The sequence below is a fragment of the Cariama cristata genome, unplaced genomic scaffold (genome assembly GCF_000690535.1).
Source record: "Cariama cristata isolate BGI_N322 unplaced genomic scaffold, ASM69053v1 scaffold18673, whole genome shotgun sequence".
NCBI lineage: Eukaryota > Metazoa > Chordata > Aves > Cariamiformes > Cariamidae > Cariama > Cariama cristata.
The window spans coordinates 1-16305 of record NW_009610346.1 but is presented as its reverse complement, the minus strand read 5'-3'; the positions used below and the strand labels follow the sequence as shown (position 1 = coordinate 16305).

Here is a 16305-nt window from a genome sequence, read left to right as displayed (position 1 = left end):
ATGGGGAAAAGGGCAGACACGGACCCTTCTCCAGATTAGGTGTTTAAAATAACTCATTTTTCAAGTGCATATTGGGTGTACTCTGTCCAAGCATCCCACCGCCGTGGCTGGAAGACATGCCCACCAAGCCGGGGGTGATGCGCATGTGAACGAGGGGTCAGGATGGATCTGACAAACAAAGTATGTCAGGAGCGCGATGGAAGTGTGCAGACAGACCCGTCATATGGCAGGGAAAGGTGCCAGTCCAAGCAGAAAGTCTGTTTGCCCAACTTTTGTTATGATGTTTACTTTCCACAGGAATAGCAAAGTTTCTTCAACTAAGGGAGCAGGTACACGAAACCCCGTTTGCCCATATGCTGTGTACTAGCACCGAGGGAGGTCAGGACATTGTTGGGCCAGAGTCTGAATAAATAACAAAAACCAGACAACAAATACATCAAACATTGCATTCTCGCAAACTGCTGCGAAGTGCAACAAGTGCCTTAACCAGATTGAGAGACAAAGTAAAGACGAGCTCCCAGAGCCTGCATCAGGAAAGTCACAGGTCTCGTAATCCCCTAAGCGTGGCTGGACTGAGAGGCCTCCCCAAGCCCCTTCGCAAATACTTTCCCATGTATCAAAACAGGGAAAAGTACCCAGAAGAATGTGATCCAACGCGAGGAAGGAGGAAGGTGGGCAAGTATTCATCACCCGCGCACATATGCAGCTTTACATTTTAGGCAATTCAAATATTTCATTGTTTTGCTCTCAAAATAGCAGCACTCACTCCCCTTCCTTGCAGAAAGGCGAAGGGAGGCAGGGAATGACTTGCTCGTGATGGCACAGAAAAACGGAGAAAGCAGGAAAGCGAGTACACGTGTAGGGTTCAGAGCTGTTCATCCAGCCTTTCTTCCAGATATCAGCAAAACCAAATGCCGTACGCAGAGAGTGACAGAAGGAGGAACTATAAGATGAACAGATGATTCACAGGAGACTAAAGAAAACATGATACCACCTTCCTTTAGAGCAAAACCCATTTTAAAATAGGAAACTTGTTGAATTCACAAGGAACTAAACATAAGAGTACTAAAGGAATCGAACTTAAATGAGCAAATGTTGGGCAAATTTGACACTTGTACTCGAATGGGCCAAATTCACAGAAGTGGGCGTTTGTGGTCCCACTGTCACCTCCCATGGGGGGGGACACAGGCTCCTCTGCTCAGCACCGCGCCGCTCCTGGGATGCCCCAAAGAGCTTGTGCCAACTGGGCTGTGCTTAGCGCAGGGGCTGCACAGGAACGGAGACTGAAATATGGTTTGTCCCTGGGGCCAGGCTGACCTGCCACTATTTTATTTTTTTTACCTCATATTCTTTGTTTGACAGTAGGCTGGGAAAGAAACGGGGAGGTCATCTGAATTTTACCCGTCATTCAACACCAGACTGGCATCACGCATTTGATCTTTATTTAAAGTGGATAAAACTCACCTTCCACCAGCAGCTGAATGTCCCTGCTGAAAACTGTTGGGTTTGTGACATTCCAGATCTGCAGAGATGTGGGATGGGCGGATGACTGCAAAAGAAAACTTCATTTTGGGGCTCAAAATATTGGCAGAAAGGTTTCTACTAATTGATGAGCATTTTTGTGAAGAACTTTTGATCTTCACGGGTTCTGAACAGAAAGATACAGCTGGTTTTTATAAGGAGTTGTATTTCTAGGAGTTACACATGCATCAGAATCCAGAAGGTAACTAAAGGTCAAGTGCACGCTAGCCTTTGGTGATTTTATGGACTGAAGCCTTCAGCTGTTTACAATTGAGTCAATTTTAGTTTTGATAATGTTAAATTAACCTTTAAAAAATTGTGTCAAGGAGCTCAAAACCCTCAAACTGTGCTAATTAAGAAGATAAACTAGGTTCAGGGGGAATTCAATATCTAAGCTGTCTATCATGAAACAAGATCTTTCAGCTTTTGCTCTGCTTTAATGCTTCTGCCTTCTCCAAACAGTTATTTTTACACTAAAGATTGTGCTTCACCTTTCGAAGGCTCAGCTGCATCGCACAGGCTTTGGGGCAGCCATTCCCACCCTCGAGAAGTGCGATGGATGCTCCACGTGCCAAGGGTGCTGCTGCCAGCACCCAAGCCCCGCTGCCTGGGCCTGTTTTCAAGACGTTTCTTTTGTATCCTGATAGTGTGGGCAAGCCACTTTCTTAAATATTTTTTTCTAGTCACAGGGCTTCTGTTTCACCTTGCAGTTCTGTAACGTTAGACCTGATCTTATTAACAGTACTTAGATGTTTGTATAATATTTCACACCTCCCAGACCTCGTGCAAGCTCTAACTAATTCTCCCGCCGCTTGGGTGAGCTCCCCCCGGGCTGACAGCATCCCTGTCTGCAATACAGGGGGGCTGCCCAGCCTGGAGAGCTTAGCGGTGGGGAGGAGGTGGGGGACCGGGACCTGACCAAGGTCAAGCCGCCCGCCAGCAGCGGTGCATGTTTCAGATGTGTGGATCAGCCAGGAGTTCTGCGGCTGCATTTACCAACCCACCAGATCTCCTGCAGTTGCATCCTCCAGCGCCGATAACAGGCGCTCAGCCCCGCCGAGCAGGGGCGACTCCAGAAATCTGCATTTTCTGCGAGCTGCTCTCGCCACCCCCGTACGTTGAGCGGGCAGGGACTGCAGGTGTGGACCACTTGCTCCCCGTCTGCAGCACAGAGACGTGCCATCAGGACAGGGCACGGCACTAAAAACTGGGTACCCCTTCGCCTCGTCAGCAGCCTCCCACCAGCCAGCACCGCGGCATCGCAGCCCTGCGAGAAAAAGGCAACAGGAAGGTTATGAGTCAGAGCAAAGGCAGTCTGTCGATTAACAAAAAATTAAAAATGACAGCAGCGCAAACTGTACCAGACAGATTAACAAAATGTTTTATATCAATTCCCCTCCCTGCACTCATGAGCTCTTTAAACTATTTATTATTTGAGCGATAAAGCAGCTCGACTATTCCATCTCCATCGCTAGTTGTACCTAACTTTTAATCTGTTAAGTCATGGATGCTTTAGTTAAAATTAGCAACCATTCAGCAGTGCTTTTTTAACCACTAAATACAAAGCACAATATAAACATTTGTAATTGCCAAGACATGCTAAATGAGTATACTGACAAGAGAGTGTTACCATATGGTCACCAGCTCTTGCCCAGCTGATCTGGTATTATCCCACACTGACAGCTGGGACATGGTCAGCACAGAGTTGTGAGCAGCAAAACCAGCACAAAATGTCACATGCTTGAAAAGTCCGACTCCTCTGACCAAGCAAACATCGTTCACAGCATTCTGAATCCAGCTAGCTCCTGGGTAGTCGTGTTCTTCATGCGAGTACCTGTCACGTCAGCCATCTCTCCTCCTCTTCCTCACAGCATTCCCTGCTTCCACTCTGGAGGAGATGGGTCGCAAGGAAGAGGACGACAGCAGCTCCTGGAAGAAACAGACGAGCAACATCCGAAAAACATTCATTTTCATGGAGGCCCTGGGATCGTAAGTACCCCAGCAGCTCTCCAGACAGAAGCCACCTCTAGATACCGCCTTCCCAGCCCAGGGCATCGACTCCCTTCCTGGCACTGGCCAATGCCCCAAGAAAACGGCTCCCTCAGAGACAGACCCCCCTCTCCAGGGGAGGGGTGGGCGACCCATCGCTGCCGCGTGGCTGTGGCTCCAATTCACGGCTCACGCTTGCCAGGTGGCACCGGAGCAGTCCCTTCCCACCCAGCCCCGTGGCACGGCTCCGGGTCAGCTCTGCCCTTCCCTCCTTTCCCTCTAAGCCTGCATGGCAGCTTCGTTAAATTTTTGCTCTTTTCCTGCTGCGTACACTGGTCCCTGCTGCTGCTGCAAGGTCAAGCAAGGTCAAGAGATGGCTCTGAGAGAGAGATTATAATAATAAGTCATATATTTAGCTCATAAACCCTGACTCAGTTGAGGGATGAAACAAGAACAAGGATGTTCAAGTTGTACAATACTTCTCTGTGCGTTAACAGCTTAATTTGCCTATTCACGCGAATGAGACGAGAAAACATTTCTAAGGTAGTGGAGGAGGAATTGAATTACCTCCACCAGCGAGTTCTGTCACGGCCCAATTTTCTGTGACTTTAGAACCCATGGCAACGCTCCCCCAAAAAAATAGCTCCTCCAGATCTCGGTGACATTTTCAATTATTGTGTTCCTGGTCAGCCTCAGAAATTAGTTGAATTATCCAGCAGCTTTCTCTAAAGGAATGAGATTAGAAAAAGCTTTGTTCTCTCCTAGCCAACTTGTTGATTCATCATTTTTTAATAAGGGGTATAATTATTATAAACTGTTTGGGACAGATATATAGAACAGATGCCCCAGCATCTGATTTGTAGGTTGTTCATTTCCTACTATTACATGAATAGGAAAATTTAGCATTAGGAATCGGGATTTTTTTCCACATGCACCACTTCAGCTAGCTGAAGAACATAAATGAAGATCTGGGACCGAAAACTACCTGGAAACTTACTGTCACCTTCCCTCAGCACCCACAACTGCTGGATCACTGTTGGGTTAGAGACCCTAGCGAGGACATCCCTGCCTGCTCCTTGAGAGCTCTCAGGAACTTAAAAGGCATTTCCATGAAACAGCCTTCAGAGTTTATATGGATAAAAGGAGAAAAATGTGTGAAACAAGGAAAAGGTCCCAACACCACCCGCTTCTTGGGCCAGAAGAGAGAAGACCATTGCATGTCATTTAGCGAGTGAAACAAAGACTGGAATTCATCTGTTGGGATCCCTTCTCAAAAATCTGTGGGGTTTTTTGTTTGGGTTTTTGTTTTGGTCTTTTTTTTTTCCCCTCCTTGCTAGGAAGCAGTCCTGACACAGCCCAACCCCTCACAACCCCGATGGGCTTTGCCCATTGTTTGGGCAGCACCCAGGGGCCACTGGAGGAGGAGGAAAGCAGAGCCGAGCGAGGAGCTGCCCTTTTCCCCCCGCGCCATCGCCGGCTGCCGCTCGCTGACAAAGACACCACGTGCCAGATGGGTCCGGCTCCGTGCTCAGCCGAGCTACCCACACAGTACGCTGGATTCCTTGCATAGTGGATTGCAGGAGATACAGGTTTTCTGCCCTTGTTTATTGGGTTTGCTGCAAGAGCATCCCAACCAAGAAGCTGCTTCCACTGCACCCACCTTCCTCGCTCTGCCCTCCAGCTCCCTTTGCAGACTCAGTGGCAAGTCCCCTTTAACCGCCAGCAATTAAAATCTGTTGCTCATTTGATGAGGATTATTAAGGACTGACCTGGCAAGGTATGCACTGTCACTCTCCCGAGACATGTGTTCAGCTGCCTAAGACAAACCTTTAACAGGATTGTGAGCTTTAGGCATGTTATAAGTACCTGCTCATCGCTGCACTGGCTGAACCCTTATCAGGAACGTACAAGACACTCATTGTCACTTTGTCACTAAGGTTACGCAGGTATTAGCAGTCTCTGCAGAAGGGAACACGCATTAGGTGCTGAATGAAACTATTAACTGAGGTTATTTTGCACTTTAGATATACAGAACGTTGGTTGGTATGCCCACACTTCCACATAATTGGGCTCTCCTCGCTGCACCTCGGCTATCGCGGTCCTCAGGGCAATGCTGACGGGGGAGAGTGAAGGACTACTTTAAGACGATGGGGGCTTTGAGGAAACACGACTTGTATTAAGCAGGAATTTGTCCCCGTTAGAGTGGAGGTTGTTGAGACCTTTCCACAGGAGGTTTTAACCCCAGAGAGCACCCGAGCTGCAGCTCACCCTGTCAGCAAGGTGGTTGTCGGTACAGCCCCTCGCCTGGGCTTGCACTTAGCCCAGGAAAATCCCCCAGGCCCAAGGGATTCAGGTGCAAAGGTTCCTTGAGAGGCTGTGAGCTGCGAGACCATGGACGGTGCCTCCTCCCGCACCCACCCCAGGCACGTCCTGAAAACCGCGTTTGCCGTCTGCCTCCCCGCAACCTGGCACGGCACACACAGGACTAAAACACAGAAGGTCCTGAAGAACACGACTTAGTTTCATTGCAGGGGTCTTTTTTGTCCACTACCTCAACACAGCTTCATGATGAACTGTGCAAAAGTAATCTTTTCCACACAAACGTAGAAAAAAACCCCACAATTTTCTCTATGTTGCATAATCTTGCATCGAACATCCCAAGTTTGGGGCTGCTGGAGCGGTAGTTCTAGCTTTAAAATCAGCATCCACTTAGAGTTAAATGACTACCATATTGTTTTTTCTTGCTATTTCCTCTTTCTCTCTGTGAGCATCCTTCCAGTTCACAGCAGCAGCATCTACTGAAATACAACTTCTCCTTTCTGCAGAGGTGCCTTTTCAGAAGTTTTCCTAGTGAAGCAAAGAAGCACTGGCAAGCTCTTTGCTCTGAAATGCATCAAGAAGTCTCCTCTCACAAGGGATAGCAGCTTGGAGAATGAAATAGCAGTGTTGAAGAAGTGAGTATATATACCTTGTAATGTAAAGTAGAACAAATGTCCTTCCCTCAGATGTGTGGCTCTACAGTAAGAATAATATAAACAAGTATTTCCTTTTAAAGAATATATAAATATCACTGTGAATTCGAAGATTAGTAAAGTTTCTTCTCTCATTCCTCGGCTGGGTCGGTAACCCCAGCGCAGCCGTACTGCCCCAGGTCTGCGGCAGAGCAGCAGGCAGGGAACGGAGAACCAGAGCGGATGCTTTTGCAGTCCCAGTAACGCGCCTGATGCAGAGCAGGCGGCTGCTTAAAAACGACGGGTCTCGTCCTCCACTGTTGGTGCCCGGTGCTCCAACGGGACTTCGCAGTGGTGTCAAGGATCCTCGGCCACGCAGGGCGAGGGAGATCAGCCACAAAACAGCCCAGCCAGCTTTCACTTGTGATTAAAGCAAGATGACTGTTGGGTTTTCCACTTGAAAAGCCACTTTTGTCCTTGCCAGGTTTGTTTCTGACCCACACTTATCTTTGCAGAATAAAGCATGAAAACATTGTGACTTTAGAAGATATTTATGAGAGTACAACCCACTTCTACCTGGTCATGCAGCTGTAAGTATCAGCAGAGCCATTTCTTTGTGGGCCACAGAGGAAGACGAGTGGCAGGACCAGGGCGATGTGCTGTATTTCAGCACCCGCACACTGGGGTCCCTCACGTGTAAAAGCTGCACGCATGGGTGTCCTTCAAACACTCCTCACTACCGAGGCGAGAGCCGCATGGTTTGAGCTAACCTGGACACTTCTCATGCTGTCTTGGCCCATGCTCATTTTAGCAGTAAGTTTCTAAACCAAGATTAGGATCTATTTATGCAAATTAATTCATCACAGTTTAGCAGGGCAGAGACAGAAGTATTTCTAATTAAAGCTGTGCCATGCAGGGTTTCTAGAAATGAAAACGGGCAACATGTCAACTGCAGAGAAAGCAGCTCACTGCGGGCATCAGCTCTGAGCACCCGGCTGCTACTCCTAACTTGCAAATTTAGCTAAAGGAAGCAATCACACAAACCCATGTATCTGCTTGCGTAGCGGAGCCTGGAGGCAGTCCTGCCCACGGTGCTGGATGCCTGCGGTTCAGACCTGCCGGGAGTTGCCTCGTAACCTTACCCAAATTCCCTAGGTTTACCAGTAATGCTTACTGGCACCCTGAAAGCGCATCCAAGAGTGTCCATCAGCCTCAGCTTCACAAAAACTGCTGCCCAAGGAACTGTTCTGCTGTAGGTGGAGTTGTAAAAGGACCAGAAAGTGAGCTTGCCTAACAGACAAGCATGATTAGCTCTGTTTAATTTTATTTTTTTTCCAGTCTGTCTCTTTCTGAACTACCATTTCCACAGGGTATCTGGGGGAGAGCTGTTTGACCGGATTTTGGAACGAGGAGTTTACACCGAGAAAGATGCGAGTGTGGTGATCCACCAGGTCCTGACAGCAGTGAAGTACCTCCACGAAAACGGAATAGTTCACCGCGACTTGAAGGTGAGACCTGTCCCTCACAACAGCAGCGCCTCGGGGAGCTGGCGTGACCGCAGGCTTTGCCTGCTCTGCCCCATGACTTTCTCTTGGTCCTTTCCATTTTTCTACCACAAATTTCAACCTCTGACCACTCTGTGTTCACAGCCTGAAAACCTTCTTTACCTTACTCCTGAGGAGAACTCCAAAATCATGATCACGGACTTTGGCTTGTCTAAAATGGAACAGAACGGCATCATGTCCACCGCCTGTGGGACTCCAGGATACGTCGGTAAGCCAAGGCGCAGGAATGGGCTTGTGCTGCCGGACTGTCTGGAAAAACATTTGTGCACGTACAGTACCTTGCCTAGCAGAAAGGAAGAAAATACATAATTATGTTAGCTACTCAGATGCACGGTGTGGTCCACATAAAGAGTGGATTACAAATGAGTGTAAAGACTGAAAAAAAAAAATCTCAGAATGTTTAAAAGTACAAAGAAAAGGATAATTTTAAGAGCAAGATATTTCAGCGTCAGTCATGTATTTATTGAAAAATTACAAAAATACTTTTAACACAACGAGATTTTAGCGTCCACTAGACTGCATTGGCTTGATCCACCGCTTACTAGTTAAAACCTAAGGATGCAGGCACAAATGGTCTATTCAATGGCATAAACCAGACCGATCCAACTGGTGAATGGGGCTGTTACTGGCACTGGCACCTCAGAGGCCGAGCATACAAGAAACTACTGCTTTTCCCAGTATCGGATAATTTATTCTTGCTTAGAATTTTCATTTGGTTTTCCTGTTCCGCAGCCCCCGAAGTCCTCACCCAGAAACCATACAGCAAAGCTGTAGACTGCTGGTCCATTGGAGTCATCACCTATATCCTGTGAGTAAGAGCAAACTGCATCCCACTTATTTTTCCATGAGTTTCCCAGCTGCTGCATCACTCCATACACCTCTGCAGAGTGGCAGTGCAAGCGGAGGCGATACCAGACCTCCCATTTTGCTGTGGGAATACAGAAGCACTGATTTCTTCCTTTGCACAGATTCCCTAGACCACAGAAATGAAAGGGACGTGGGGAATCAAGTACTGGAGCAGAGATGAAAGGAATCACATTTTCTCTATTATGTGCCTCATCCCATGCTTTGTTCTCTCTTCTTTTTTTTTTTTTTTTCTCCCCTCAGTTGCCTACAAATATCATTCAATCTTCCTTGGTACTTTTTGTTTCATTTCCTCCCACACGATGCAGCTATATGCCAGCTGTGGCTTTGTCCTTTCGCTGCTGCAGTTAAGTTTTTAACTCTTTTCTGCAGCTTTACCAATACACTTAGATGTGAGGGACAGACGGACGGACAGAGCAGGCGTCTCTGTTACTCACTGGCGTTGCCTGCGGGTGCCCAGCCTGGCCGGGTTGCGGAGGGGCCCGTGCAGACGTGGACGGCGGCACTGAAGGACCGCTGGCTTTCTGCTCTGTTCCAGGCTGTGCGGGTATCCTCCTTTCTACGAAGAGACCGAATCCAAACTGTTTGAAAAGATTAAGGAAGGCTACTATGAGTTTGAGTCTCCGTTTTGGGACGATATCTCTGAGTCAGGTAAGGCTCCGGCACTGGGAAGCACCGCGCTCCCTCCCACGAGCTGCAATGCGGAGCCCGGTGACCCACGGGCACGAGCCTGCGCCAGCCGAGCCCCCACGCACCCCAGCACCCCCCGAACACCCTGCGCTTGCCTCGGTGGGGATGGGAAAGGGTGAAGCCTCTGTTAACGTAACCCTGGTTTTCACAAATGATTAGTGAGCTCAGAGCAGGCTTACGTTTCCCTTGGAAGTAGGGGAACCACAGGGTTTTTTCACCTCGCTTTTCTGGGTGTTTTTCTTTTCCCCTTTGCTTTTCTTCCCATCACGTCATGCTTCCTTTCAGCAACACAGCGAGCCGTCTCCGCCACCACCGCACCCTTCCACCCGACTAACCTGGTAGTGGGGCTCGCCTGCACAGAGTTTACTGAAGCCAGCATCTTAGCAGCATAATTTGAACATCAATCTTTTACACATGCAAACAAAACTAGCAGGGGGTTCGTTAGGACTTAATAACCGCAATCCTCCTTGCAAAAAAAAAGAAAAAAACCAAAACAACCCCAAAAAAACCCAGGAGTGATGCGAGTGCTCTTTCGGGGAAGTTCTAAATCTGTTCAGTTTGCACTTTCTTATGTTTTTTAGAGTTATTACCTGCATAATTCAACTGAAATTCGTGTAATCTAAGCGTGAAGTTCAGTACACCTCCAGTTCGCATTTTTTCATCTGGAGCCCTTCAGTACAAACATCTCCCTTTAACGGAGTAACGAAGCGGTACAAACACCTCCTTCTCGGGGCTGACCTTTGCGATGTTTATCCACTAGCGTTTGCCGTGTCCTATTAGGATCATATCTTGGAACAAGGAGAAAATAACCTTTTCTCTCTGCTTCTCCTCCCCTCCCAAACAGCCAAGGATTTCATCAGGCATTTACTGGAGAAAAACCCAAACACGAGGTTTACCTGTGAAGAAGCCCTGCGGCACCCATGGTGAGAGGACTGGGGCCGGGGCAGGAGCGGGCGGCCGTGGGGATTTACCGGCCTCCGCGTCTCGCTCGCCGTGCTCGGCAGTAGCTGAGAACAGGGGGGTCTCCCCAGCCCCCGTTATTAACGTCACCGTCTGCCTCCGCGTGGCCCTGGGTGTTTCTTTTTTGCGTGCAAAGAAAAAAAAATGATGAATAATTCAAGATGCAATTTGTGCATATTTGCCTCCATAAACAGAGGCAAAGAAGAAATCCCATCCTGAGCTTTTCCAAGCTTTGAAGTGTGTGTTTGTGTTACATTTTGTTGCTGTTTTTCCTTTGGGTTTAATTATTGCTGATTGAACGTACAAAGCAGTTAGTTGCCTCCAGAATGTGGAATGCCTTACAAATGCCATCTGCCTACGAGCCCATTTTCTTCTCTCCCCATCTGCAGGATTAATGGAAATACAGCCCTTCACCGTGACATATACCCATCTGTCAGCGCTCAGATTCAGAAAAACTTTGCAAAGAGCAAATGGAGGGTAAGTCATTTGCTGGTGGGAGCCTAGAGGCATTTCACTAACAAACGCCAGTTGCTGCCATCCAGCAACAAGCAAGGCTTCGGCTGTGTGGGTAAGCACCCAAAGCTCAGATCCTCCAAAGGCTGCCTGAAAATTGTATGCGGTTACTGTTCATAGTATGTTTGGACAAATATTCCCTGCTGCAATGCATACCCGTAGATTCACCACAAACATTGCACTATAGAGGCCTCGCCGAGAAAGTAAAGGGGAGGGGAAAAGGATTATTGCCTCTATACTGAGGGAGTGAAATGGGTGCTCCATCAGATCTTTTGGGGACCTTAATCCAGCTTTTCCTCCTTTCAGCCTTGAAGATAAATGAGTGCTTCATTTATATCAGGAGTTTTAGTAAGAATGTAGTTGGAGAGAGGAATGCCATAGGAACCACATGTTTGGTAGCATTTTAAATACTTACATTCAGAATTCAGCTCTAGACTCCATTTCACACTGCGGGGTAATTTACAGCTGCTCCCCCCCAAGTTCCTCATGTAGAAGTGGTTGTAATCTTCAAAAGCATCAGCAGTTTGCACTCAATGGAAACCGCGGTGTTTATGCCAGGAAGGAGCACATCCCGCTTGCCACACCTTGTGCTAACCAGTACAGGGCAGCCATCGCCTCGGCAGATGGTCCCTTCGGCCCGCGGCACCTACCCGGCCTGGCATCGCTGGGGGCTCACCGTGGGGTTTTTGTCTTCTTCCCCAGCAAGCCTTCAACGCCGCAGCCGTTGTGCACCACATGAAGAAGCTCCACATGAACGGTCACGCTGCGGCTGAAAGCACCCTCCCTGTTATACAAGTCTCGGAGGCGTCCAGACCCAACACGCCCATGGTGGCCATCCAGACAGCAACGCCAAACCAAGCCAAGGACGCGTCACTCCCTCTGGTCCCCACGCCGGGGTGTCCAAACCCTCCCACTCAGCTGGAGCAAGACACAGGAATGCGAGAGGGAAAGATGCAAAGCCACTCGGAGAACGGACCACTGCCTGCGGGCAGCCGCCTGCTCCTGCCGGATAACCACAGCCCACCAACCAGAACGTCCTGTGGCTGCAGTCCAGCCTGCGTGGGGCACGAGAAAACAAAGACGTCCTTCTGCTCCGAGACAGTGCTTCTTAAAAAATCTGCAAAATCCCAGTAGGTATCTAAGTCGTTAGCCGTAACTCCCAACAAAGTATACGGGAATAACCATCTCTGGAACAAGTTGCCTGGCACATAAGTTGCCAGCCCCAGGTGGAGGTAGAAAGGAGGGAGGAATAAGGACAGAAGCAAATGCTTTGACTGGCTGGATAGTGGTGCCCAGCCAAGTGTCTTCCATGCTTGTACAAGCATCAGGTGAGGCACATTGCCCAGGCAAAGCCTGCAGTGAGCCGAGGCAGCAGAGCTCCACTGCCACGCTCCATTGGCTCGAGCACATTTGCTTTCCAGAAACTGAAATTGCCTGTGGTCAAGGCTGCCGATGCCAAATACCCAGCTGGTGCTGAGCGACTGCACCCTGCCTTTGCCACAGCATTGACTCATACCCAGCTCTGCTTTGCATTCAGCAGCTGACGCTCTTTATATTAAAAACACAATTTCAATTCACCTGCAGAACAATCATAAATATTGCTATTTCTCTTTTTTCTTCTTTGTCTCGGATTCTTCCATTCGCAACCAGTCATTTCAAATCAGAAGTTCTTGTGCCAGTGAAAACCAGTAAACACTCTTCTCACTGTGGCACTGGCCAAACCGGAGTCTGTTTGGTCATGTGATGAGGCGGCAGCCACCGGGCTCCCCGCATCGCCAGCGGTAAGTGCTCTGCAATCCAATCACCAGCTGCTTTTAATTAATCCCATTATGGCATGAAAAAGTGAAAGGTACAAATAGCAAGGTGATTGTATGTGAAATAAATTGACTCACAGGGGTTTTTTTGCAACAGAAAAAGCCTTAACTAAACCATCTTTCAAGGAAGAAATCATCTTTCAGCTTCCATTAAGGCCAGTCCAGTGTCTCCGAATCCAACTTTTACAACAGGGCTGCCCAAGGAACATGTGAAAGGAAGCCAAGCATGGACCTGTCATACCAAACTCTACAATTATTCAAAGCTACTCACTGGGAATCACACTGGAACCAAACAGCTTCATCAGCTGGGATCAGGGCTTTTGGGCTGGACCATGAGCAAAGGGCTGACAAGAGGCTGCTGGTCCATGGCTGAGCGTAGGCAGGACAACCCCTACAGCCTGCGGGCCATTCCCTTTCCTAGATTCGGTCCAGGCAGGTCAGTCTAAGCTGCTTTGTTACCAGAGAGCAGAGCACGGAGATGTTCGTTTTGTAGGTGAGCAGAATACAGTCCTGAAAGTTTCGTCCTGTTTGACCATAGCTTGGAGCAATTCAGGATTAGCTAAATCGTTATCATTTGCACCACATTATATATGAGCAGTAAGAACTATTGCTATTAGATCCTGCAATAAAGAGTGTTCCTCAAAGGTGAGCATACGCTAGCATAGTTCACAAAACCTACATGAAGTGAGCTACCCCCATCATCTTTTATGACACTCGCTACTGATGAGATTGTACGAACAGGACTGTAATAAACAAAGGATGAATAGAAGAGACAAATGCAAGTAAGATCTACTATAGGCTCCAAAAAGGCCCGTTCCACTGATCGGTCATGTAACAACCCTTTATGACTAAGGCACACAAAGGGATCTAAGCTGTTCCTCACCCCCATGCCGCTGCTTATTAACGATCACATTTTGAAGGTAGCAGTCTACTGAAACAAAGTTCAATTCTCAGCTGAAATTCTCTCTCTTGCAGAAACAGAAGGGCTGTTTTACTCTTTTCTGCACTTCAAAGCCAGACATCAACAGTGCAAGGAAGAAAGGAGGCTCTGTTCTGCCGGGAGCAGGCAGGCAGCAGCATCTCAGAGAGCAGGGAGCGACTGGTGACGAGCAGCATGTTAGTCCCAGGAATCCATCAATGCAGTGACCTCGGGGTGTTTCTGGATCATTAAAGCTGGGAGAAGGCAAGGGAAAGTCTGAGGCTACTGCTAGCATATTCAGTGTATATTGTCCATACGACACCGCTCAATGCTATAAGCTTTTGTTTTCTGTATACTGTTTAGTTGTCCAATGCATACTAAGTGCACTGCACAACGTAAATCCTATAAACCAAAGCCATACAGAGTTTTACTCAGTGGCAGGTCAGTTATTTTTACCATCTTCACCCTATCCACTCCTTGGGTTCTGGTTATCCCCGAGGCTTCGGCACTCTGAAGTTCACCATCCACCAGCTTCCCAGGCTGCGCAGTTCTCACTTCAGCTACCAAAGGAGAGACAACCCACTAGTAACCTCCATACGTCTGAAAATAATCACAGCACGGTCTAAGTTCCCTGCTTCCAAGTCTGTAATTGCACTATAAATACTTGCTTAATAAAGCTGAGTTTTGTTTTGTAAAGTGCCTCTTGGTTATTCATAGAAATTTGATGTGAAAACGGTCTATTAAGTCCCTTCTAAAGCGTTCCCCATGTGTCTGCAGCCCTGCTCCCTCTGGTATTTTTCTGGTAAAGCGTTACATGGTAAATAAGCAGATTGTGGCAGAAAGTCAAACAAGACATTTGACTTCACCTTTGAGTACGAGATTCATTTCTCTTCCTTGTATAAATATTGGTATGTTGTATAGATATGACTGAGATAAAATTCTCCATTTCTGTGATCTGGTTATTTGAAAAAAAGATCTAGAAGGGAAGTACTGAAGCCACGGCAAGTTTTAAGGATTAACTGCAGCACAGATAAAAAGTTTTAAAAGACTCGACATGACGGTTTTAATTTGAACAGTGAAATTCAGCTTAAAGAGCTTGAATTGCCTAAAACAAAAAAAAAGAAATAATTTCTTGGTTTATAAATCCCTCTGGAAATAACAACTTTGGGGATGTTTTTGTTTGCCATGGAAGACTGATGTCTCTCCCCGTTTTTCCTCCAACCACCAGGCAGCTTCAGCCAGTCCAGCCAAGGTTAGCCCTCTCCATGGAGTTGCTCCTTTGGCTCAGTGCAGCTATTTTCCAGAGGTACGGAAACTCAGTTTGCTAAAAATAGAGATGTTAGGCACATGAGAACTCCAGCCAGAAAATGGGAATAAATACACAAGTCAGCGTCTGCAGAGGAGGAAGGCAATGCCGTCGGAGCACAGGCAGCTCGCTCAGGAGCAGCTCCCATAGTAGGCGACTCGCTTGTTGATGGCATCGCGGATCCTTCCCACCCGCTCCTCCAGGCCCGACAGCCTGGCCGACTTGGACATCAAAGCCTTGTTGCTTTCCTGAATTTCCGTCTCTAAAGCTGAGGAGAAAGGGCAGGAAAGGGTTATGCGATGACCGGACAGGAGGGAGGCATCATGGCCATTACCCTCCCCAGGAGGTCAGGCTGAGCCTCCACCTCCCTCCCACATAGCTCTGGTCTGGCAAGAAAAACTGACATCCTGCATTCCCCCTTCTCCCCCTCAAAAACAAAATAAAACCCCAAACCCTAACACAACTGCTCCAAACAAAACCATTAGTTTTGAATGCTTAAAAATGAAAGCGAGTGTGTAGAGGAAAACAAGGGCACATCGGCGTTGCAGACAGGGGGTCCCTTCCACGGTGGCACACGCACCCTTGCAAACCCTAAATTTACTGGCACAGCACCAAATCCACCCGATCTCACTGCCAAAAGCGTGTTGTCTTCCTCAGAATTTCTTTCCCTTATGCCTCTGGAAGTGAAAAGCCCTTCCCCGGTGCATGAGACTATTACACTGAGTTCACAAAGAGTCTTACTTTCCATCCTGAGCATCATGGCCAAAGTTTCCTCAAACAGAACCTGCGCCTCCAGGTCTATGCTTTGCACCCTGCTGCCCTGCTCTCCCAGAGCCGGGCTCTGCTCCATCCTTCTCTTCAGCTCAGCGTACATTTGTTTCACTTGTTCGAAAGCCTGTGGAAAAACAAATAAGCAGTGCAGGTAGGATCAAGCAAATAGACTGGGGGAGAAGGAGATTTTCCAATGTTGAATTCATTTTAAATATTAAATGGACACTGCATAGAGCTTTGTCACTATGTTATCATGCAAAGCATAGCTGTTTGTGCTGCACTCACAAAGATGCCAACTGACAGCTGTATGGGCTACTCTGCCTCAGGCAGGAGATACAGCAAAAATAAGTTTCCAGCAAAGGGCATTAGGATTGAGAAAGGTCCTGGAAAATTCAGTAGTGGGATACTGCATCAGATTAATAAGTGACACAACAGCGTGCAC

General features: G+C 47.9%; 1 protein-coding gene across 1 annotated transcript; it reads left to right on the top strand.

Moving 5' to 3' along the window:
• Nucleotides 1–3418: 3418 nt before the first annotated feature.
• On the top strand, nucleotides 3419–12797 carry CAMK1G (calcium/calmodulin-dependent protein kinase IG). The gene is made up of 11 exons (XM_009697863.1): nucleotides 3419–3510; nucleotides 6336–6464; nucleotides 6977–7051; nucleotides 7831–7969; nucleotides 8111–8234; nucleotides 8759–8834; nucleotides 9429–9541; nucleotides 10425–10503; nucleotides 10930–11017; nucleotides 11756–12183; nucleotides 12704–12797. The coding sequence occupies exons 1-11, from the start codon at nucleotides 3419–3421 to the stop codon at nucleotides 12795–12797; spliced, it is 1437 nt and encodes a 478-aa protein (XP_009696165.1).
• The last annotated feature ends 3508 nt before the right edge of the window (nucleotides 12798–16305 follow it).

Excerpts from the sequence above, each read along its gene's own strand:
- CAMK1G (XM_009697863.1), top strand. The coding sequence starts at position 3,419 with ATGGGTCGCAAGGAAGAGGACGACAGCAGCTCCTGGAAGAAACAGACG. Across the intron at positions 7,970-8,110 it reads TAGTTCACCGCGACTTGAAG|CCTGAAAACCTTCTTTACCT; the intron begins GTGAGACCTGTC and ends CTGTGTTCACAG. Across the intron at positions 11,018-11,755 it reads TTGCAAAGAGCAAATGGAGG|CAAGCCTTCAACGCCGCAGC; the intron begins GTAAGTCATTTG and ends CTTCTTCCCCAG.